A 25,691-nucleotide genomic window follows, 5' to 3' on the forward strand; every position below is an offset into this window, starting at 1 on the left:
TTCCTGTTAGACCTCGAAATCGTGGATTTCATCTTTCTGCATCATTAAAGCGAGGTGTTATTTGAGAGAAAAGATTTAAACTGCCTGGCTTATGTGAGAGGATTAGGGTAATAGGAAGCTCATTCAAGAAGATGTGGAAACAAAGACGTCCTCAACCACCTTCCATTTTATTCTCACCTGCTGTTCTGTTTTATAGGCCTCGTCAGTTATATTTTACCACCACTCAACCCTCTTTATGGCTCAATTTATCTGGGGACATGAGGTGTTTTGTTGCAATGTTAAAGAAAGAGATGAACTCAGATAAGTACATTTATAGACACATACAAACATATATATAGAAATTGTTCCTGTGGGCCACTAGAACCTTTGGCAGTCATAAATATTTGGGCCAACTCCCTTGGGTTTCTTCCTTCCTAGCAGATAGCACATTTAGATTCAATACGGTTCCTGCGGAGAGCATGACGCAAATCTCCAACACAAACTCACAATTGTGTGCAACCCTCACTGGGCAGCTGCTAACCTCTCATTGTCTCTTTCTCCAGATTTTATAAACTGTAAATGTAAATGTGATTCATTAGGATTTCAGTCCATACTGTATGTCTCATAAGAGAGCAGATACAGGTCAGGATTCTTCAATCATATATTCCCTTCTTCTATTCTCTGAAATAGCTCTTTGTTTAGGCTTTCATCTCAAAGTAATATTTTTACTTCAGTAAGATTTTGTCCTCCTTGCTCTTTATAAATCTGCTGGCTCACCCTGCAGGGCTGTTTTAGGTAGCGGATGCACGTCTGCAGGATAACTTGCATTAAGACATGTCTCATGGCCTACAGTATATATTTGTCTTGTCACCACCCTGAATGGAAAATGCTGTGAACACATCATTGTGAGACTTCATATGATTAAAGATTAATTATTTTGCAGCGCATTAATACACCATGGATCGTTATGGTGGGCTGTCATACATTTTTTAGCTGAAATATGAGAATATGTGAGCAGAATAACCGATAAAAACATTAAAGAGCATCATCATTAATGCAGAGTATATGATGAATCTGCACTGTTTTGGTTGTGTGCAGAACTCCCTGCAACCCAATGTTTTCCAAAGTACCCTAACCCCTCAACTCTCTCTATATATATGCAGGCGAGTAATGGATGAATTTAACATTCACATTCCACAGTTTCATGCTTCACTGACACAAACTATTATTTAGTACAGACTCGTGGATTGATGTTTCCAATGAAAACCAGGCGCTCGTGATCAGATTCCTGATAGGCTACCTGAGGGGAGAAGTCTGTCTTCATTGATGGAACCCACATCTCCCAGCTCAGCCAATCACATTAGCAGGCTCCACCATGCTGGGTAAGCTGACTGGTTGAAGCCAAGGGCTTTTCCATTGCCCCTCATGTCCTCTGATAGCTAACAAGCTTAACTCTAGTGTCTCTGATCCATATTCTGCGAGCACAGAAAGTGCTAAACATAACCAAACAAAATTAAAGAGTGGGCGGCACTGAGGTGAACGGGTTATCTAATCTGCTATGTACTGTGATAAATGCTGGAGTATGTAAACTGTGTGTTTCAGACTAGAACGTTAATTGGTTCCTGTATTTCTCTCAAGAGCGTTCAACGTTTTTTAATCAAATCCTTATCTTATGCAGATATTGTACCAGTTGTATTCCCGCAGAATTCTAAACATGTAAGGTGCGTGAAAGACCAAACCTGTCAGACAAATTAACACTTAAACATACGTACATAAGCGCGATGTATGAACTATCTAAAATGACAGAAATCATCTTTGGAAAAAACTTATATGACATGTAGTTTGTTTTTTAGTTTGGCCCATGTTCCATCTGCTAACATATAGGGAGCGGGGTTTATGACCTATACTGCAGCCAGCCACCAGGGGATCATCAAGATGTTTTGCTGTCACTTTTGGGAAGCTGTCATGTTATCCATCTTTATATACAGTACTGTTTTTTTCACAGTTTAGTGAAAAAAGCGACGGTCAGCAAGGGAAGCAGAATCACAGTGTTGACAGTGTTATAAGTAAATAATGTCCTTTCACTGATGAAATGTATGAAGGTTTATGATGTGAGAAACAATGCAAGAAAACTGAAAATGAAAAAAACTTTGTAGAGAATTGCCATATACACACATTTAATTAGTTATAAAATGGTAGATAATGATTCATTCATGCATTTTAAACCACTTGGCTTTAAAATATTACAAAATATTGATAGAATATAATGAGTCATTTTGATTGTACATTTAAAAAGAAAAACCAACATTGCAAAGGGTTCTTCATGTTTTCTTGCAGCAATACATTTGCTTGAATCATTCTTACCCAAAGAGACACATTTTCCCTAAACAGTCTATCACAGGGGCTCAATATAACAAGTCAAGCCATGAATGCATACATTATATTAAACCAGTATATTAATGAGCTATCAATCTTAAAGTGGGGTACAAAGAGAATTGATTTGTTGCCACTAAAGGAAAATAAAGGGATCAGCTGAGCTTTTGTATTTGGGGATGGTGTTTATTTTCAGTGAATGATAATAGACTGCTCATGGTTTAAGTGTGAAATTCGACTGCAACAGCTGTGTCACCTATGAGAGGAGGTGTGAATTGGATTGCTCCTCATTGTCTAGTCTGGCCTATACCGGCTGATACGACTGGCCGTCTCTGCGCTATGGTTAATATGATTGACTGCTCCACTGTCTGTTGACTAATGTAATTGTCGGCAGCTATTTTGGTGAGGACGTGATCAGTGTAATTGGCAGTGGGTCCTCCTTGATCACGGTAGGATCAAGTCACCTCCTGGGCGCAGACAGCCACAGCAGGCTCGTGGTGGAGCTGCTGAGTGGAGCAGCCAGATTGCCCGGCGACGGTAGGCCAGCCACACCAGCAGCAGCGTCACTGTGACAAGAGAGGAGCCAACCACCAGGCTCACCATAACCAAAACCAGATCCAGTTCTGATGGGTCTGAAAATTAAACAGACAAACGATCTGACATGAGGCTGCGGTCATAATTTGATCTTAGTGGAGAAAAAAAACTGCTTTCCATCCACTGTCACCCTGCCTTCAGTAAGTTGCAAATATCCTTTTGCTTCTTTCTGTTTCACAAAGACTCACAGCACTATATGCAGATTCTAGTGTAGCGCTTTCCATGATAAACAAATGAAGAGCTGTATATATTTGCACTCAGGGAGCCACTTAATAATATGGCTCTTTTCCACACATGCTATAGATAAATGGCATGGTCATCTCTCATTTCCTGTCCTGCAGCATCTCCCATATATGCTCTGTTATCTCAGATTGATCGTTTTTGTTTTTAGGCACAGCTAATAATTACCTATCTCCTCTGGGAAGGTAGAATTCTTCACTTCTTTCAACATGGGACCAAAGGATATGCGATTTCTGAGATTGGTGACAATGGCCTCTGGACCCTCTAAAGGAAACGCACTCCTCTGCTGAAGGCACTGCTATAAAAAGACAAGGTGAATATGTAGCATGTGAGTATGAAAAATGATAGAGTTGCTAAATGGTAATTAACTTTTAGGAAGAAGGATGGTGTTCCTGTTTATCATCAACAATAGTGGACACAATGCACAGAAATAATAATTGAAATGATACAGGTGCACAGATAAATATGTCTAAAACTCGTTTTCCTGTGTGGTATTTTTTATTTGGATTAAAGGGTGAGAGCAGAAACATCTATTTCCAAATAGAAAGCTGGAAATAGGATTTTATCTCAAAAGCAGCACTCTTTCTTTGAATCTAAGCAGCCCACTCTTGGGTTGGAGCAGTTCAAACAAGGTAGTTAGATAACGTATAGCTGTAATGTAAATATAATGTTTCAGGAAAATATGGAGCCTGACATCAAGTGCCAATAAAAAAAATCACAATTTCAAGGAAACAAGAGAAGAAAAATAAATAGCTGCACACAAAGAAAGTTGCAGATTATATGGAAAAGTTCATTATACATGTACTGTAGTCTTGACAGAGCGATGCATTTTAAATGTTTAAACTGACTCACAGCAAAAAATAAATGTTGATCTTAGAGACCATTGCATTACTAGAAAACATGAGGAGACACTAAAAACATCATCAGAGAGCTGTTAAAGTGCTCTACAAAGGCAGACGAGTTTATCCTTCTTCAACTCTGCCCTCTAATGTGTACTTGTTGGATGATTCAGTTTTCCCATTAATTCTAGGGCCTCATTCCCACAACAGCAGGAGACAGCAGTTGGCATCAGCGTCCTTTGCTACTCTGCAAGTGTTATTCTGAAACTTTGTGAAGACCTTATCTGACCTTCAGAGCACATAATGACATGACAGATGCTTTAGGCTGCGTGTCTTTGGCTTTCAGACTTAGTACATCTCCTTCTTTTCACATTGAGAAAGTGGTTCCTGTACATATGGCAGGATATTTTAATCATACGACACCCTTCCTTTTCACTTCTAATTCAGGAAAATTATTTATCCTCTTGCTTGCTTCCTCTCCTCCTAGGTTTCATATTCAGCCATAGATTAATTTACCTCTTCTCCAGTTCCTCACTCACCTTGGTCTCCTTTCTTGCTCATCTTCCCAGGTCATTTACATCAGCCTGTTCGCTCCTCATCTGTCCCCCCCTGTTTTCACAGTGTCACACCCCGTGTCACTAAATTTAAATCACTCTCAGCCGCTCGTTCTCTCATCCTTTCGCATTCATTACACTGTGCACCCAGTGCAGTCTTACCCTTTCACAGTCAGAGCGGTTCCTCAGGCAGACACTGAGATCACAGTGTAGGTACACTACTGAGTAATTAATCATTTGGAAGAGACTGATGGTGAAGCTGGCACTGGTTGACAGGGCACTGGGCAGCAGTGTGATCCCTGCTGGCTCTGCTGCTAACCTGAGGCACCAACACAAACAGACGAATAACCTTAGCAGAGTCATTTTCTCTTAAAAGAAATAGTGAAATGTTTAAGCAAAAAGGGTCAATCTGACAATATCCTGCAGGACTCCATACAGCTGTCAAAAGCCACTGAAGCTGTGCTGATCAATAAACATGAAAGCAGAAAAGAAACACAGACCAGCTAGCTATCAATAATTTATATTGAATTGGGTTGAAAGCTCAAGAGAAAAGAAATCATGTTCAGTAAAGGTCAGCTTTTACTTTATGTTGCTGTTGTATCAGTATCATTACTTATGATGTTAATAAGTTATGTATTTACATTCAGCATTATAATATGGAATTTATTCACTGGTGTGTTTTCTGTTTTTCTTTTCATTTTGCCTAGAAGAGATACAATAGATTTGTCTAAGATTTGTCCCAGATGTAGGCACTTTTTACAAGTGTTTTTGTTCAGATGCACAGTAAAAGTCAACAGCCAGCCTATTCACATTTTGACATATTTTAGAGGTTGTGCATTTATATGGCCACCTCTCAAAGTGTGCCAGAGTACACTGAATTTCCATCTATATGAGTGATGCTGTCTCACAGAGATAACACCATCAACCACCAAGCAGAGAATATTCAGCTCTTAAAAATTGACCTGCAACTTCCTGAATTGATATGAATTATAGTAACACTGTTTCTCTAGTAAACACATCTGTAAGTCTGCCCAGGTTTTGTTAAGGCTGTTATTGAGGTTGGAGAGTTGCATTATTCATGGCCGTATTTCTATATCTTAATAAAAACCAAAAGTCCGGGTTTTTACCATTTATTTTGGAAAACCTCAGTCCAATCTTTACCATATTAGGCAGCAAATGAAATACCAAAACCTACAATGAAAGACAGGGGGCTTGTTTTCTTCTCATGAAATGCAGTCCAGATGGCTCCACATAGATCAGTAAATGTACTGTAAATTTCCCACTGCGTAACTGCTGTATTTGCTGACTCGTCTCTATTTAGTTTTTATATAACAGAAAAATAGACTCCCTGAGCTACTTGTCCTCATATAACTTTGCCTGAATTAAGCACTTTTACCTCAAAATGACAAATCTGGAAACCTTACCGTCCTAACATAAAACAACAAAATCTCTTCCCAGTCACCTTATTTCAGTCTTTCCTGTGTACCTGGAGAAAAGGCAGCAGGTGGAGTTGGTGAGGTCAGGCTGGATGGTAGGGGACAGGCAACAGGAGGTGACCTCCAGGTTTATCTGACTGTTGTTTGTCTTCAGGTTGATAACCACTCTGAGGTTCCCCATGGCAGGCACAGCATCACCAGGCTCTATGCCTCTCCCCAGGTTCAGACTCATCTCTGCAGTGTAGTTCCCACTGCCACACAGGTCATCTGAAACTTCTGTTACACTGGCAATAGATCAATATTGTTGCAATTTGGAAAAAGAAACAATGGTACTGTTTGTCCATTAACCTAATAAAGATCTTAACTGAAGGACCATACCAGTAATTGTGCTTACTGCCAGTAATTTCTTGGCCATAAAGTACATTATAAATGACCACGGTCTAAAGAATATGTTTTAGCAGATATTAAAGATTTTATGATTAATTTCTTACCTTTCAGGCAGTAATTAGTTCCCATCCATTTTGCTGTACCATAAAAATCAACTTTAGAGAGCTTGAGAGATGTAATCCATCACAGAGAATGATTTCACTGCCTGTATCTTTTATCAAAGTTGAGCAGGTAGGATTTGTAGACATCTGACAATTCAGATTTGCTACTAAATAGCAGCCCTCCAACAGTCCATTTCTACAAAACCCCAATAGATTAAAAATGTCCTGTTGGACCGAAAGTCTGTTTTTTCCCAAATTTACACAACAACTTATGTAGATAACTAACTGGGGTTTCAGAATAAAGGCCCATCGGAACAATTCGAGATAACTGCTAATGTCAGCCTGCTAACATGCTTACAATAACAATGCTAGCATGCTGATGTTTACCAGCATTATATTTATGATGGTTGCGAGCCTTTGTTAATTGTGTTAGCATGCTAACTTTAACTAATTATCACTTTACACAAAGTAGACTTTAGGCTGATTGGAATGTCATTAGTTTTGCATGTATTTGGTCATAAATCGAAGAGTTGTATAGATAAAAACGATCGACTCGATGACTGAATGAATGATGTGCTGCATTAAAAGTTAAGGGATTTCGAAGGACACATCACTGTTTGATTACTGTTTGTCTTGTCCTCCAACACCACAGCTCATGACTGCAATGCTTTTAAGCAGCAGACTCCAGACTCAAATATTGGATTTAGGAGTGGCCTAAATGCATCATCGGGAAGCCTTTTTTAGATCTGTACCTGCTCTAATTGCATTATCATGTGACAATATTAATTAAAGGAAAAAATAAAGCAGCTTGCTGTGATGGATTATCTACTTAATAGCATAACTCACCAGTATGGTTCTTTAATTTGTAAACTCATGATTAATAGATAATGCTAGAATAATAGGACACACAATAAGATTACCCAGAGAGATACAGATGAGGTGAGGTCCTTCTTCTGTGTTTCAGTGTTGGCAGCTCTGATTCAGACTCTGGCTCTGGCAGTAACAGCCTGCGCCCAGACTCTTGTACTGCTGTCTCTCCTTTAGACATAGCATGCGTTGACCTGGTGGCATTTTGCACCTCAAATATCTCAGCTTTGGCTGCCTCTCTATTTAATTGTGTTTTTTTGTTTTTTTCAGTGAGCAGTGTCCGCTCAGGGGTCTGCGCAGTAGTTGCTTCAGGTTCAGAAAAAGTGACCTCTGCTGCAATAGCCTCCTGAGCTTCATAGGTCTCTCTGAGAGAATGTGTTGTTTTCTCTACAAACTGATCCTGCTCAAGTGTCCCACGTCTCTCCAAATGATCAGTTTCAACAAGTACTCTCCATGTTTTTGTTGAAGTTTCATAGGTCATACTCTTGGCATTTGTTGTTGGAGTCTCATCAACAGTGGCATAGTCATGATAAGATTTACTTATGGGTAATGAAAGCACTGCATAGTCGAGGTTTGTGGCCTGTGGTGTTGCTTTTCCAGGTAGAGGACAGTCAGTGCTACAGTTGCCATTTTCTGGTTTTGTGCCAGCAGTGAGTGCTGTATTAAAAAGCTCTTTTCCCATGTTTCCAGCCTGTGTTTTATACATTTTCTCTGAAGCGGTATGATCAATCTCACCTGCTTCAATTGTTGTTTCAGTAGTCTCGCCTGACTTAGCACAGCCAATTGTCCTACAGCTGGTTTTATTAATAATCTCTGGAGGCGAGATCCCTGTAGGCGGTACAGAATCAGTCACAGCTCCAAGTATCTCCTGACCTGAGGTCTTTTCAGATAATGCATGATTCTTATGTTTGTCTGCTCTGTCTAGTGTATGCACTGTTGGAGTCCTCTCCTGTAGAGGATTTTTGGCTTCAAAAGCAATTGTTGTCGGAGTTGTTTTGATGTCTTTAAATGATGAATATTCCACTATAATGGTAGGTGTAGTGTCACGTGACCCTCCAGCCAGGTTGGCAGTATTTAACAAACCTGTCTGAACACCCTGCTCAGGGTCATTGATAGGACTTGTTATTGCGATCATACCAGGTGGGGTGTGCTGGCTTTGTTCAATAGGCTGTACAGAAATTTCATGCTTGGGCTCCTCTACACTTGTTTCTGTTGCATTCTTTCTTTTCACAGCAGGGGGGAGTTTGCCAGTAGTGGGAGTTGTGGGAGGCTCTCTCAGTGACAAAGGCTCAATATGACTATTGGACTGTACCATATGCTCAGCATATGCAGCCTGAGATGACTTTTCAATAACAACTTGCACATTCTCACTAGTGGTCAGTGCTGATTCATGAGCTTTTGTGGACACAATAAAACTGCCTGTACTAGCAGTTGTAGTGGTTATCTGAAAATCAGAGGTAACATTCATTATCCGGTCAGCAATCTGTGGTGTGGATATATTGGGGGCCTTAAGGTCACTTCTGAAATTAATGTGTTGCTCAGGGAGAGTGTTGTCACCCACAGTGCCTTGTGGTGCAGAGAGATCATGTTGCTTTTTGGTTGTTTTTGCTGTATGGTGCTCCATATCAGAAATAGCATTCTTAGTCACATCATTAGCCTGCAATTGGGGTATTTCGGGCAGACGATCTGACTCAACAAATACAGTGGTGCCAGTTCGATCATTTGTGTCAAGCGCAGGTATAGCAAAGTCATTTGTAACAGGCACAAAATCCTTATTTATTGCCTGCTCAATCTTGTGGGTGGCCTGAATTGCAAACATCACAGGTTTAGCACCTGTTTCATTATAACCTTCTACCTGGGAGAGATTATTCTCAAGGGTAGTTTTTACTGTGTTGTTTGCTTCATCACTGCCATCTACATTGAACAGATCATTGTGGTTGTTCTCATTTGTGTTTTTTACAGCTTGATTCTCAGTCTGTATTATAGACAAAGAGTTAAATTCATCAGTGTTACTGCCATGGTGTTTACTCTTGCCAGTTGCTTGTGCTATGGGAGAAGAACTGCTCTCTTCATCTCTGTTCTCTGCCATTTGCTTTGTCACTGCATCTGAATCTTTTACTGCCAAGGTCACTATATTTTGCAGACTGTCATTCTCCTCAGTTTGATTTGTCTCATCAGCAGTCCCTAACGAGGACTCAGCATGGCCTCTTCCACTATTTGCATATTCAGTGCCAGAGTTGGCCCCCAGTATTTCTTTTTCTGAGGCTGATCTTGTTAGCCCTGTCAGGCTGTAGATGCCAGGTAAACTGTCACCTCCAAACGGCACGAGATTTAGCTGTGGTGACATGCTGCTGAGAGGAAATTGATCGCTTTTTGCTTTAGGGCTCATTGATGCCATTAGGGTCTGTACAGATCTCTGCTCGTTATCGTCAACAGGAACATGCAAAGCATCTGAATGGGCTGTCTGCTCTGACAGTTTAAATGAGCATGGCTGGCCTGAAGTCATGTCAAAGGATGAGGAGGAGGACTGGCTTATCTGAGGGGCAGATTTCCCTTGGTGAGGCTGCAACTGGCCAATTGAGATGTTGGCCTCAAATGACAAGGCTGCTGTTGTGGGTGGCCTGGTAGATGAGTCATTATACATCTGCAGTGGCAGAGCAGGATTCACTGAAGTAGATATATTCACCTCTTCAATCTTGTTAGAGGTTAAAGGGTCCTTGACATTGTATTCAAATATATGTGCTGGTATAATGTGTTCTGCTTTCTCTCTCTCATTCGTAGTGAGTGAAAATGAATTTGCCTTCAAAACTGAAGTACTGAATTTATGCCTATGATCTGAGGTGCTGTAAATAATTGATGCACTGAGAGTAGAACTGTTTACTGTAAAGTGGGACTGAGCTCGCAGGAACCCAGCTGTGATTGCCAATTGTGGGGTGGTAAGTGACAACATGTTACTGATACTGTTTAGTACAGGGTGTGCTGATTTAGTCGCAGTGCTGCGCGGGGATATTGTCGGCTTGAATGCATCACTAAATTTTGAAGTGCTAACTCCGAATGTTTGATAGAGTTTTGGGTCAATTTTTTGTGTGGCAGTCACAGAAAATGTAGTCTCAACAACTTTGTTCTGGGTACTTTCTTTAGTAAGTGAAGACGTACCTCCATGCTTTGTACGCATAGCCCCATGGGTTGACTGATGAGGTTGAATCTGTGTGTGTGTCTCTTTGGGAAAATATGTCATTCTTGGTAGTTTCGGGTTCTGAGATATCAGAGTTGAGTGTAGCGGTCTGTGATTGGTTGTCACTTTGTAGGAAAATGGCTTATTTTTCATTTCCGCAATTTGTGCTATATTTTCACCCAGGTAAACGCCCTTGCGCTCAGTGGCTCCCAACTGTTTAATCAAACTGTGGCAGGAAGACAGGTTTGTAACAGTATGCCCTTTGTCTCTGTTAAGTTCTTTAGAATTAGTAGTTGGCCCAAGGGGAACATTTGTCATGTCCTCTGTCCCAATTTCCCTGTTATGTTTAAGGTCTTCTCTGCTTGCTGTTTGCTCTCTTCTAGCCTCTGCTCCTTCTTTTGTCAAAGACATTCTCTGCTTTTCACCTACACCTTCTTCGTCCCATCCTTCCCCTTCCCTCAGATCTTTGTTTTGTCTCAAAGTTACATCCTCCTCACCAGTTAGCCCTCCACCTTCCCTTCTACTTGTCTTGGCCTCATGCTCTTCCATTTTATCCTCTTCCTTATTTTGATTTATCTTTTCTCCACAATGAATTATATTTTCTTGTTTCCTGCTTTCGATTTTATCTGATCTAAATAATTCTTCTTTTTTGTTCCCAAACTTTTCATCTTCCCTGTCATCCTCTTCTTCCTGCAACTTTAGTATCTCTTTTGACTCTTTAATTTCTTCACCCTGCTTGCCCTCTATCTTCATAATCTCTTTGTCCTCATCTTCTGCAACTACAGTCAACACCTGCTCATTTTTATCTCCTGGCTTCAGATTGTGTACTATTAGTGACTCTCTGATTAAATCCCTGTTATATTTTACAAAAGATTGGTGTGTCGATTCCACAGACTGATTGCTAACATCAAAACCCCTCTCCTGAGTGATTTTAGATTGACCTCCAAAAAGTCTGCCTATTGTCAGTCTCTTGGAGAATGACTGGCTTGATGGTGTTGTTAGAGTAAACTTGGACGCATCATCATCAAAGTCCTGTCTTGATTCTGAAAGAAACAACTTCAGAGGCACAACAACTTCTTCTGTTGTAGAGGTTGGAGTTTTTGGTTTTTTATTCTCTGGCCCTGAAGGATCAACAAAAGTCTGTTTAACAATGCTGTTTACAGTGTTAAATATGTGAGAATCCTGCGTATCTGTCAGGTGTCTCTTTGTGGTTACAGATGCAAACTTGATGGCAGAATCCGTTAGTAACAAAGTCAATATGGGTTCTTTGGTCTGAGAGCTTGGTTTAGCTGGCGTTTGGATCCTCAATACAGAGATCAAAGAATGAGCTTTCTCTGTCAGAGAGTGAGAGTCAGGATGTTTGACTGTTGGCCTACTAAGGTTGAAGGATGTTATTGCGCTATGAGCTTCAATCAACCTTGTTCTAACAGTTGGATGTGATGCATTACTGTGATCACTACCTTCTGGAAGAACACTTTTCTGACTGCTGTTGGGAGCTTCAGCGATGACAGATGTACTGCTTACTGACCCACTGCTGACGTCCGAGGGTTGGGTATGGATAAATACATTCTTGAAGTTTGTTGAGAGACTGTGGGAAGCATTTTTGGTATTCTTACTGAGATATATTAGTTTTGACTGGGGGTCCCCGATGTTCACCCTTTTCTCAAAGATCTCTTGTTCTCCATTTTTTACTGGTTTCCTTACAGTGCGAAGTGACTTTAAAGAGTGATAAAGTGCCGTGGTGTTTGAAATCAGTCTCTCTGTGACTAAAGTTTCACTAGGAGAGGTGTGCCTCGCTTGTTTCTTGGCATCTTTTTGTGTTGCTGATGACATCTCAGCAAGAGGCCATGTGTCAAATGCAACTGTTCCTGTATGCAACAGAAAAGATTTGATTTGGGAATTATTCAAAATGCTTTGACTATGATTCACAGATTTATTGAAGAATGAAGGAGAAAATGTCAGATTGTAAACTTGTTGTTCCCTCATGCCGAAACCAGAATGCTCGCTAATGTTTTGGTGACTGATCTCTTGGTTCAGTATTTCTTCTTGTTCTCCTATTGACTGTTCATATAAACTGGGTAAGGAAGTAGCAAATTGACTGAAATCTATAGCGATCTCCTCTGTACTAAGAGAGTCTGAAGAGCCATCAGGTGACAGTACAGGCAGAGCCACAGATTTCTCAGTGGACACCGGTCTTCGATCTTTCAGGCATGTCAAACACAAGTTTGTCACAGTGTTTCCTCTCACTGAATCTCCTGCTCTATCCCTTTGGAAGATGGATTGCGTCGCACTGAACAGATACTCATTTCTTCCCAAGTTTGAAATCCCCTTTTCATCCTTGCCTTGAGATCGTTTGTCATCATTGTCATTAGGCGGTGCAGCCAGGTTATCAATTACACGAGGATGAGATGCAGATAGGATTGGAACTCCCGGCCCTCCGTCAGCAGATGTGAGAGTAATAGAGTCAGTGTTTCTCTGATTCCTGTTATCCAGCTGAGTGTGAAGCCAAAGAGAGGCTTTTACTGCATCTGTGGACGAATGGACCTCTGGCTCAGAGGTGCCATTCATCACTGATTCAAATGCAGCTTGCGTGGAAGAGAAAACCATCTTCTCATAATTGGAGATCACCGGGATTTCTGTTTCAGTGTGAATCCTCAAAGCAGATGGATTGTCACTCGTTGATGTGAGAGAGCTTTGCCCATTTTTGGAAACAAAATGCTTTCTGCTCTGTGAGGCAATTATAGCCAATGCTTTTGTGATTGGTGTTGTCTCATAAGGTGCCGTTGGTCTGGTGTCAAAAAACACCACCCTTGCAGCCACTGCCGCTGTAGTGTGTTTAAGTGTATTCTCTGTAGATAATGCTTCTGTGCCATGACCAGTTGTGTTTTCCTTTTTCAAAAGCAGATCTTTTGTGACAGTTGTGCTTCTTGTTTGTTCTTCGTAGAAACCCTGGAAATCTTCTTTTTCTGCCCTGACTACACAGAAAAACGAAAACATGTCAATCAAATTTCCCCGAAAGCTGTACCTCCTAAAGGTATCAGGCAGAATAAAATTAAATTGAGATTAATTGATGTTGAGCCATGCTGTACATTTGAAAAGCTTATTCAAATTAATGTTAAATGTAGCATTATTTTAGACATTTAATGAAATGAGTCCCAGTAAGAGTTTAAAAGGACCCCTCCTGATGTGAAAGATAGGGCAAGTAAAAAGTATATCATGATATTCAGCACATATAAGAGTCAGGTTACTCCAAAACCCACAAGCTTATTTGGAAGAGATTGGTGTGCTTCTAACACTGTTTTGATTACTGAAGGGAACAGTCTTGCCCCCACTTAATTTGGGCTCATCTCCCTCAGTGATTGAGGACACTTGGAAAGAGTGTTGGTTGATAAATTAGGATGGTTACTAATTGGGCAGTATTTTTAGATGCCTGCATCTGCGTCAGCCTCAAGCATTACAGCTACAGTACAAAAAATTGCAGTCTGCTGGTAGGAGGACTTACAATAAATAATATCATGCATCCCCATAATGCTATAATGGCAAATGTTACTAGTATCACAAGGACACATCTATGCAATGAGAACGGGGATGACATGTTCCATATTTCTGCTGTCTGCAGAGGGCTGTGATGGCCACACAATAGACAGAGTATATTTAAGGTGGATTTATGCCTCTCTAATGGTGTGTTATAGTCATCCCATAGAAGCTACCTGCAGCATAGGAATTGATTAATAGCACAGCATATGATTTCACCAGTCGACTGGAGGTTCTAGCAACAGACCACAAAATATAAATGTGTGTAGCACTGGAACCTGGAAAAACAGAATTAAGCAGCCCAACTTGACAAGTCATAATTATTGTGGTCTACACAATATGAAAATGTATGTAATGCAAAGTTATTCAATGTACAAATAGAAAAGGAGCACTTGTATAAACATTAAAAAACATGTTAGCAACGCACAAATGTTAGCAGGGTATTTGACACTTTGTTGAATGAAAGCAAAACTAATGGTTTACATTCAAAACTCCACAGGGTACCTTTAACAATTTGAGCCCTGTTGCGTCAGATACAAAGTCAGTACAAAAAGTTAATGATGCTGACACCCCTCAGTGTGTGACTGATGGCTAATATATAAAATGTTTGATGTTTTTATTGTTTATTGTAGCACTAATAACAGGCAGGTTTCTAATTGAATGAATTTGTCTAGCTAATTTGGGGTCTCATCATATCACTTTTTAATTTAGTTGATGAACTAGGAGGAGGCAACAATACGTGTATTGTTTAAATGCCATGTTAAAACAATGAAGAAATAATCAGGCAGTGTGGAAGACAAAATAATCTAATTATATTAACATTGCTGTATGTGGTGAGAGTTTCTTCCTTCCGGTATATGCTGATAAGACAAAGTAATATGTCAGCCGCAGTGGGAGGTAGACGAACTGATTTACTCATGAAATATTTCACTCTATTAGTAGTTTTCTATTTATATAGAAAACATTATATTTTTATAAATGTTTTCCATTAAAAGTGAAAATGACAATTTAATACTATTCAGCTGTTATTTACTGTAAGTTTAATGTTTCATGGCAAAATGTTTTTAAAGTAGTTTATATTTTTGTGTGAAAGAAAATAAGAGAATCCAGAAAAATGTCCTCAGTACTCGTGTCAGTTTGTAGATAAAGCTGTATCATCATGTTTTTAAACTGTAACTGAGAACTATATTCAGTATTCAAATTAAAAAATATATTTTTCATAAAACAAATTTACATGAAATACCAGCAATGGCACAAATGACCTGGGGCAAACTGTAATGGAAGTAACTACTGCACAGTACCTAAAACACAAAGATAAAAAGTGAGTACATACCTGCAAGCAGGAAAAATCCAAGTGCAAAACAGTAAAGCCTCCTCATTTCTGTTCAGACTTGTTTGCAATTGCTCAAGCCCCACTGAATAAGTGTTCTTATTACTGTTAAATCCAACTGAGCAGACGGTATCAGGTGTTTGCAGACATACACAGATGGTGTCATCCCTTACAGGGAGCTTTTGTCCTCTGCAGTTCATTTATTCATGGATTAGATTTCTCAGTTCCTTTTACAGTCAGTGCTGTTACTCCGTTGCCAACAGGTACAAAAGATGTTAAGAATAGTAAATATATTAGAAATGGAATCTGAATTTTATATATAGTAAGCTGTATTTATTAATTCAAGGTACACCTGTGATATGAATAAACCTCCTCCTCTTTGACTCCAGTGATACCATGATTAATTTTTAGACAAACATCAGATTCATGAAATGCTCTATACTCTTTAATTATTTGCACCTTTGTAAAATGTAAATCGATGAAAATATGCACTGCTATGGGTGATGTTAAAAGAAGGTTTTTAATTTTCTGACATGTAAGCAAGCACAAAACAAGTCTGCAATCAAGCCTCAGAGCAGAGGCTGGGAATACTTTCGCCAAACATGCTCACAATGGCATTGCTAATGTGCTGACGTTTAGCAGGTATAGTCTTTAACCATCTTAGCTTAGCTCATTAGGATGCTAACATTTGCTAATTAGCAATTAAACACAAACTGAGGCTGATGGGAATGTCGTTAGTTCTGCCAATTTTCATGGCAGTCCATGCAAAATTTGTTAAGATATTTAAAAAAAAAAATAAAAATTTCAACCTCATGCTGGCACTAGAGGAAAAGGCAAGAGATCATCAAAGTCAGTAGGCTTCGTCCTTTGGGGACCACGAATTTCTGTATAAATTCTTATGGCAAATCATCCAATAGTTGTTGAGGTAATTCTGTGGATGACTGACTGACCAACATTTCCATCCCTAGATCCACGCCACTAAACATCACTAAAAACTCCAAATGGCCTTTTATATTCCCTCCTAATGTGTATTAACACTATGGCTTCATGCAAACCATTTCAACAGGGCTATCCAGTCACATTCAGACTTGCAAATACCCACAAACACACCTTAAACCACAAGGTCTACACTATTGACTATTTTACAGTATAGTGCAGCTATACTTGTCTTGTCTCACTGGGTACAACTCTGTAAGCCATCACAGTGGGTGTGCAAACACTATGCTAGCAGAGTTATTGCTCTGACCTTCTTACAGTGGTTGTGCTCAACATGCAAGTAGCGACAGCAGCACAATGCTGCAGTGGTTAGAGCTGTTTGTCTGTCTGTTTTGCCCTTTCTGTGAGTTTACAAGTAATCTCCATATTTCAAAGACATGCAGATCTGGCAGACCCCAAATTTAGTTGAACTGTAAACAGTCTTTAAACTGCAAATTTGTTTATTTTGAGATAATTTGTCCCTTCAGTACTGCCATCCAGGGAATCAAAACACAGATGAAAAGGGTTTTTTTGTCAGTAATATACACAAGCCTCAACTGCACCTCTCTGGAAATTAATTTTAAAAAACAAAGAAGCCGACTGCAGATCTAAAGAACCAAAAGATAAGAGAAATACCAAAGGCCGGCACAGAGGAAAACAACACTTTCACACTTTATTTAAACTTGAGATTAGAGTATGGCTGAGTATGGCTGACAAGATTGCCAGTGATACTGGCTGCTAAGCCAGCTGTATACTCATTGGTAAATAAGAGAAAGACCTTCAAGATGAACGAGTGTCAGGTTTATGTCTCTATGCAAAGTCTACCATTGCTCTAATCAGTGTCTCACTTCAAATACCATCAGTATGTTAATGCTGCCTGATCAATATCAGGTCTGAATCGAACAGTTCAATCCATCCAACAGTTTGTACCACCATACAAGTGAACTCTTCAAACTAGGTGTGTATTCAAGTATCCAGGACAAATAATTTGTTTATGTTATCTAATAATAAACACATAAAGATGGTAAAACTGACTGCACTTGCACCTCCATCCACGTTTATTTATTTGTGGTAATTAACCATATAAATTCATATGGGCATGAAAAACAAGGGCGGCCTTTGCTAATATGTATGACCTTGTTTATGCAGATTTAGCAATTAAGAGCAGAACCATATTCAAGTAAAACCAATCTTTGATTATTCTCAAGACAGCCATAGCTTTCTTAAAAAAAAAAAAAATCCATATAATTTAGCATAAATGATTGGAATAGTAACTAACTAACTAACAAACTAACTAACTAACTAGTAACCCCCAGTAGTTTGGGAAGTGTCTAAATCAGAGATTAGAGAAGAAACAAAAAGACAGATGAAAAGCAAGGAGATTATAAAACATGTCAGTGTCACAGGTTCATGTGATGAGCTTCATACAGGAGTGTAGGATCTCAAGGCCATGTAGTTCTCGAAGTTTGTTCATGTGTCTAAAATTGAAGAAAAGAGCTGATTAAAAGAAAACAGTAAAAGTGTTCCTATAGGAACAAAGTGATGTCGTTGCTGCCATCATACATTATCAACACAACAATTATACTCACATAATCAGAAATGTGCTAGAATATATGGAAGACTCCCTACAGCATCACAATATTATTCATCAGATTTTGTGTTACATCTAGTAGTAATGTATAAGATTAATACATATATATGTATATATATATATATATATATATACGAAACATGATTTCAATTCCAAACATGTAATAAAGGCTAAATTTCTGACAGAATGGAACCCATTTTTACATTTCCTTGTAAGGTGAAAATAATGAATTAAGACTAAGACTATAGAAAATGCTATGTGGTGACACCAGGTGTCCTTGGGCACCACGTTGGAAATCCCTGTTTTAATCATTTTTTCAGCAAAAAATACCAAAACTTCCTTCAAATATGAGGAAGATGTGAAAACACCGAAACCTAAGTCCAATGTTATGAAGTCAAAACTGTCTCTCTGTCACTCTCTTTCCATTTCCATGTCCTTTTTTCTGGACTTCGGGACACAATTTAAAAATACACTCAGTACAATAAAGACATGGCTCAGTCTGTTGCCGGCTATAAGCCTATCCATCACAATTAAGCAGTAGACCAACTGCAAATATTAAGAAACAGTGGTAATATTACAGCTATCACCATGCATTACCATTGTTCATCAATCATCACATGTGCAGAATGAGTCTGTAGTAGTCAGAGTGGTCAGAGGACAAAAAATAGACTAACTGAAAATATACATATATATACAATATATAATAAGCAACCACTGAATACTCACTTTGAGACATAAATATAGTAAACAAATATGTGAATATTTCAGGTCAGCATGCGCCAGAAGTCATAAATGTGCCTCGTGTGTGACCAGCTACTTTAACCAGAGCCATAACATCGCATTAACTCATTATCAGTGTGGCATTTCATTGAATCTATCAGTTCTCCTTAAGGCTAGTTTTTAGATGTAATCAACAGCATGTGGTTCATAGAGTGAGGTGAGAGGGTACCTGGGCTCAGATCGACACAGCTTCCCAAGAGCAATTGCTGCATTTTGCTGCACAGCTGTCCTCTTAGCGTCCCCTGCAGCGTGGCGCAGTAGCAACAGCACAATATCAGTGCCCAGCAGGTTGCTGGCAATTCCCTCTAACTCAAGGCAGTGGGCCAAGCACAGGGCGGCATTTCCTGACACCATCTCATCACAGCTGGAATCCAGCAAATGAAGTAAAATAGACAGTTCTGTGTGGAACGATAAATGAATAGCAAATAGGAAGGGAATAGCACTTTAAAATATATTAACACACACGTTGTGACAAAAAAATCTACAGATATACAGCACAATGCATTCACACACATTCAGTATACATACGAATGCAGACACACACACACACACACACACACACACACACACACACACGTACACACACTTCATTTGCATATTAGGTCAAACCATCAAATATTATTCATGGACTAATGAGAGGGCTTGTAAAAGTAATGTCAATCATTTCTCACTTTTATCGGACTTCAGCAGCTCCTCCCGCGCCAAGTGACTGGCAGCAGTGCACACTGTCAGAGTCTTAATGGCGTACTTACTGGCAGTATGCCCTGTTCCCTGGGTAGGCAGACACAAGAATAACAATGACATTAGATAAGTAAAACGTATGTTTTTAATCTGAGGTCACACAAATGAAGAAATACATACCTGTGGTGGAATTACTACACATACACAGTTTCAGTTTTCCTCAGCATGTTTTCATAGCATCTTTAGATAATCATGATAGTGAATGTTTACAGGTATATGTAGGCATGAACTTGATAATCACTTACACTGTGTGTAAATGCAATGTTGGACACTCAAGTTTCAGATATCTGGGTGTTTACACCAGCACATGAAAAAGTAGTTATTCTTAAAGGTGACAAAAGCGATTCTACGTAATTCTAATCCAATATACTTTTTGTCAAATTCTGCAAACATCTCCTTGCAGTCCACTAGCTTTCTGCTCTGTGTGTGCGTACAAAAAAACACTGATATCAGCTGTGTAACTGGGAAACAAACAAAGTGAATCGGACTGAGCCACTCAACATTAACTTGTTATTCCAGCCATTCGAGTCAGGATTTATGTTTCAGGTAACGTTAAATGACTTGCCCACGCACGTTCAGCTTATTTTCTAGTTTGTCAAGATATGCTGTTGTGATGTTGGCTACAGTAGCTGGAGAGTTGTGAGTATCGTTGTCTGGAACTGGTGTGCTCACTCTGGGAAACGGCCTAGTCCTCTCTCGCAACTTTAGCAACAGTTTGCAAACACACAACATTAGTTACATTTCTTGCTGTGGAGTTGTTTGCACTTTATCATGGTATTTGTCATGGTATTGGATTTCTCCAGAATCACCTACCCAACCTTTAAATATTCTACATTACAACTTATATGAAACGTCCACAAGTAAGATACAATTCAAGTGTTGATGTATTCACAGAAACATGGCTGTATGTACAGTAGCATGTACCTTCAGTATCCGCCGCATGGTCCGGACCACATCCCCCTGAACAACATGCTGAATGGCCTCAGATGACTGAGGGAGGACAGTGCTCAGTACGCCTGTGGCTCTCTGGAGGACAAAGAAGAATGCTGGCATTAGAAAAGCACATAATAGAAGATCAAGAAAGGTAGAAGGAGAAAGATAGATGGAAAACAGAACAGAGGACTAGACAGGATAGCAGAGGATCAAGAGAAAACTGCTTGCAGAGAGAACTACTGGAGACAAAGTGAATGGGAAAGTGTGGTTGATAAAAAGGTGGAGAATTGGAAAACAGAAAACTGCTGTTTCAAGACATGAAATCAGTAGGTTGTTATGGAGTGTGTTTGCAGCAACAAAGTACCAAAAGTTGAATGTAAAGATGGTGAGAGAGTTGCCAGGAAACATGTTGTGAGTGAACATGAAATTATAGCGACACTTTCAAGGACAGGATAATAAAAAGAAAAGATGAGCAAATGGGAATTAGAAAAAGATCACACATGGGCACTCTTGCAGACTGGATCTGTTGAATCACACATTTAATTATTATTACATAGACTGATTTGAGGGCGCTGTTTAGTCATTTCAGGGTATGAATTACCCAATAAAGGTGACAAAATAACTATATTTACAAATTGCACAAATTAGTAATCTGAGAGAATTATTTGTAAGTCTAGGGCACATAATAGTACCTATTAATGTAAGACAAAGTTAACTAAAGACCCAGATATTATTTCAGGAAATTGGAACTAAGAGGCCACAGAATACGAGATGAATATGAGATAATTAACATTGTTTAATGTCTGTTATTTTTGTTTCCAAAAAAACAACTTTTTAAGTTAATCACACTGTTTTGTGTGTGTGTGTGTGTGTGTGTGTGTGTGTGTGTGTGTGTGTGTGTGTGTGTGTGTGTGTGTGTGTGTTTGTGTGTGTCTGTTATTATCATATATTAAAGAGAAAGTAAGGTACAAAACAAGAAAAGAGAACACAGCAGAGAAAAAGATTGAGGGAATTATTTAAAAAAAGATGTTGACACTAGGTGACAAGGAAGAAAAAGTGCCAGCCAGGCAGTGAATGAGCTCTAAAACAGAGTAAAGAGACAGATGGTTGGAAGTGTGGGACTCTGAGGGCATTGCATAGGCAGTGTGAAACTGCTATAACAGCCATTAGCACAGACAACAGCACCTGGAGCTGGAGTTTTAATCAACTGTAATGACACATATACAGGATCCTCGGAACATTGTGGATTCCTGTTACCACCTTTTGGGGCACATTGCCAGTGAGCTCACAAGCCCTTGAAATGGCCCATTACCAAAGACAAATGTCTTTTATTTTCATCTAGTTACCTAAAAGGATGGTTTTATGCTTTATAGGATGTACGCAAGTTTGGAAAACAAAAAAAGAAAAACTCCTTCAACAACCGTAAAAGTCTCTAAGTACGAAAACTTTTCAACACAGTAATACAACCCACTACTACAACTACAACTACATGTATAATGGGTTAGGGTTTCCTAGTCCTACTATAATAATCTTTTTTTAAAACCCTCCTTATAGTGTAGTGCTAAAGTTAGGTTCACTCACAGTTATGACTCCTCCATCACTATCCCTCAGCAGGCCCAGGCAGCAGTCACAGAGTGAAACAGCATGCTCCTACATAAAGGAGATGGACAAGTGGCTAAACCAATTTTCACATACATTTCACCTCTGATTAGGTGACTGATTAGGTCACACATCGCAGTTCACACAAATGCCCCCTCGGCTCCCATTGTCCACTGGCTTTTAATATATTCTTTTACAATCAAGTATATTTTTAGCTATTGAATTTCAGTGGTTTGGAGTGAACTTTTTCAAGACACATTAAAAGACAGTTCAGCTCAACCTTATCTATGATACAGTATCATTATAAAGTCAATTAGTACAGTGCCCACTATTAAGACAACTAGGGATATCACACAAAATAAATATCACACATCTACAAATATTACACTTCTCTTGTCTTACCTGAATAACAGGAGAGGTGACAGTTGAAAGGTTCATGATCAAACCAAGCATTGGGTAAAGGACCTCTCTGTATTCACATGCACAGCACTGCTTCTGCAAGGACCAACACATTCTACCATAAATAAACAGCCAATTTAAAAAACAGCTTAACTATTTATATTGTCTAATTGTGTGATTCAACCGTACTGAGATTTTTTATTTTGTGTGTGTATCTAAATTCACTTAAATGGACAAGTGATTTGTCTTTCTATGCAAAGAGTCCAGTCTTATGGTGGTACTAACAATGGCAACCACAAAGGTTTTCCAACATTCAGAATCATGAGCAAAATTGTGACGGATGACGTCATCTTGAGCCAGACAGCCAACAGCAAATATCAGTGATGGAAGGACCTGCCGATTGGACTTGCTGATATTGCTCTGAAAAATGAAGCAAACAGATGTGCACAACTGTCCAGACACACACTCATGTATGCATATTCAGTGGATACTGTTTACTGATATGAAACTTTGTATCTACAAATCTTACCAGTATTCTTGTAAATGGTGCAATGACAGAGTCTGTCAACACATTCCTTAACTGAATACGAAACCTGTAAGAAAATATGAAAATATTTGGTACATATAAGAGAGACCTTTTATGTATATGGGTATGTTTGTATTAATGTTTGAAGGTCTTCCACTATTAAACAGAAGTAGCACATATAACATCAAATGCTTCATTGCGCCTTTCTAGTCTTCCGACCACCCAAAGCACTTTTACACTACGTGCCACATTCGCCCTTTTCACACACATTCACTCAGGGATGGCAAAGAACTAACGCATTCATACACATTCACACACCAATGCACAGCATCCGGAACAATTCGGGGTTCAGTATCTTGCTCAAGGGTACTTCAACACGTGGCGGGAGGAGCAGGGGCTCGAACCAACAACCTTCCAAATTAGTAGACGACCCGCTCTGCCTCTGAGCCACAGCCGTCAGAGATGGAGTGCGTAAAAGTTTAATCCTTTTTTATAAGTTCTTTACAATCCAGCATCACACAGGAAGGCAAAACAGCAACTCCAACTTAGCAAAAGGTGAGAAAATTAGTTCCTAGTGCATAAAACACCACTGTAGACCTATACAGTCTTGTACTTCCCAAAATACACTAATTATCCTACTCATAAAGGATAATTAGCATCGCAAATCAATTTTACAACATAGTGTAATATACATAAATGCAAATGTGCTAACGCATATACATTATGTAAATGTTTTACTAGGAGAGATTTGTAATATGTAGAATCAATTTGGACTGGTTGTGTATTTAATTTTTACTTCCAAAACATATGTGAAACATATTCACAAAAGCCCAACACTGACCAGCTGAGCTTCGACAATGAAGAGAAACTCTGTAGGATATAACACATTTTTGTTTAGTAACTCTCTTTGAGCTATAGACAAAGAAAATCACTGCTTGACACCTGACTTATTTCCAGCTGTGTTTGAGAGCCAGGGTTGTGCTTTCATGTCTATTTTCATGAGGCATCAGAGAGGAAAACAGGTTGAGAACAGCCTTTTGCCTTTAAGTGACATTAACACTTGGATAGCACATGTTGAATTATTAAAGATGCCACACTTTCCATTTCTCATGGGGACCCTTCCTGACATGATGTGACGAGGGATTTTTAAATGCATTTAATATATGGAACATGCATATGATGTGAGGGAGGGTGATATACAGTTCGGTGGGTCATAATCTGAACTCTGGAGAGTATCTTAAAATCTGTATGTCCTTGTCTAAAAATAACATTAATCATTTTCTAGGATGTGTTTTTGTTCGCTGTGTATCAATATTACTTGTTTTGGGCTGCAAAGTTCTCCAGAATGTTGACCGCTGTGTACTCCTGCTGCTGCTGCGGATTTGTGAGGCACGCCATGAGGTTCCTCACTAACCTTTAGGTCCAGATTAAGAGTAGAGCAGGATAAAGAAAGAGAGAAGGGAATAGCAGGGAAAGAGTGAGAGGAATACAAACAAAAGAGAAGCAATGATTTTGCTTCTTAATGAATATCATCAAAATATCAGTGAATATTTTGTACCCAGAAAATGTTGCTGTCTACCTTTAGACCAGTAAGTTTGGCATACTGGAGAAATACTATTGTCAGAAAATCCAATCAGCTGCAGTTGAGATATTATCAGACACACGGATAATAAATAATCACTTGGGCTTTTCGATGTCATTTTTAAAATATGTCCCAGAGCAATGATATAATGATAATGATAATGATGACAACATTTATTTAAATCTCATTAAATGGACGTGACAATTGGACTGGCAATATTAAACATATGGCCCAGGGTTGACCTAAAGTCTCTCCAGTGATTCCATTAAAGGTGCAATATGTAAGAATTGACCACCCGTTGAATTCATACTCCAAACAAATAGGTAGTGGCATAGTTAGCTCAGTTAGACATGTAGTTACCAGGCATATTAGCTCGCTGTCACTTCCCAGACTGAGAGCTCGGAGCACCAGGTGAGTGATCTGCTAGCACAGAAGCTTTGGAATGGCAGGAAGACGTTTTTTTCATTTCCAACAAAACCAGGCTCACCAGCCTCCCACTGAACACAGCTAAGTACCAAGGTGATTTACAGAAAGCTCTGATCAAGATTCTGACTTTGAGGATGACAAATGGTGGGCAAACCAAGACAGAGGGCAGACTGGACCCTACAGTGACTCACTATGGCCTCTTGAGGTAAAAATATATCTCTGCGGCACAATATATAGACATCTTTGACATAACGTCAAAACTGTAATTTCTTCACATTCTTTTGATAATTATCGTTGATTTTTTTTTGTTTTAAACTATAATTGTTACATATTGCACCTTTAAGGGGAACAGTGTGAAAGGTCTGCAAAACCATTTCGATACCTACTCGGAATGGGAGGAGATAAAAAGTGTTATACTTAAGAGAACATACAGTAAGCCTAAGATCTCTGTCTATATTCTAGTTGCTAGCTGTCACCAGTTGTTTGATGAAAACATAAAGAAATGTCTTTCAGCGACAGACTCCTTCACCTCAAATGTGTGAAGGAGAGATATCGTAGATACTTCCTTCCTACTGTTTAACAATCAGCACTGCTCCCAGTAGACCCCCCCCCGTTTATATATAATATATATAATATTTATATATAATAACAATGTGCAATAATTACTGTGCAATACCATTCCATATTTACTGTGCAATCTATTGCCCATGTGCAACTGCTGCTGCTGCTA

The 25,691-nt window shown here is 39.2% G+C and overlaps 2 protein-coding genes across 4 annotated transcripts in view; both read right to left on the reverse strand.

Annotated features, from left to right (window-relative positions):
• Positions 1 to 2,213: 2,213 nt before the first annotated feature.
• LOC127362525 (uncharacterized) lies at positions 2,214 to 15,788 on the reverse strand. Its single transcript, XM_051398307.1, has 6 exons — positions 15,413 to 15,788; positions 7,424 to 13,520; positions 6,066 to 6,299; positions 4,742 to 4,898; positions 3,355 to 3,484; positions 2,214 to 2,984 (listed from the first exon to the last, which is right to left on the reverse strand). The coding sequence occupies exons 1-6, from the start codon at positions 15,456 to 15,458 to the stop codon at positions 2,797 to 2,799; spliced, it is 6,852 nt and encodes a 2,283-aa protein (XP_051254267.1). The 5' UTR covers positions 15,459 to 15,788; the 3' UTR covers positions 2,214 to 2,796.
• A 122-nt stretch (positions 15,789 to 15,910) lies between these two features.
• The window catches only part of ttc12 (tetratricopeptide repeat domain 12), a 29,297-nt gene continuing 19,516 nt past the window's right edge, over positions 15,911 to 25,691 (reverse strand). For 2 of the 3 annotated variants that reach the window (XM_051398309.1, XM_051398308.1), the window contains exons 13-21: positions 24,272 to 24,367; positions 22,957 to 23,020; positions 22,713 to 22,847; positions 22,431 to 22,523; positions 22,011 to 22,079; positions 20,421 to 20,522; positions 19,427 to 19,526; positions 18,925 to 19,153; positions 15,911 to 17,862 (exon numbers count right to left, since the gene is read on the reverse strand). In XM_051398309.1, the coding sequence (XP_051254269.1) occupies positions 17,793 to 17,862; positions 18,925 to 19,153; positions 19,427 to 19,526; positions 20,421 to 20,522; positions 22,011 to 22,079; positions 22,431 to 22,523; positions 22,713 to 22,847; positions 22,957 to 23,020; positions 24,272 to 24,367 (958 nt within the window). In that variant the 3' untranslated portion in view covers positions 15,911 to 17,792. Of the gene's footprint in view, positions 17,863 to 18,924; positions 19,154 to 19,426; positions 19,527 to 20,420; positions 20,523 to 22,010; positions 22,080 to 22,430; positions 22,524 to 22,712; positions 22,848 to 22,956; positions 23,021 to 24,271; positions 24,368 to 25,691 lie in introns of those variants that run through there. The other variant, XM_051398310.1, reaches the window with a different exon arrangement.

This window comes from Dicentrarchus labrax, unplaced genomic scaffold, assembly GCF_905237075.1.
Source record: "Dicentrarchus labrax unplaced genomic scaffold, dlabrax2021, whole genome shotgun sequence".
In the NCBI taxonomy this organism is placed as follows: domain Eukaryota; kingdom Metazoa; phylum Chordata; class Actinopteri; family Moronidae; genus Dicentrarchus; species Dicentrarchus labrax.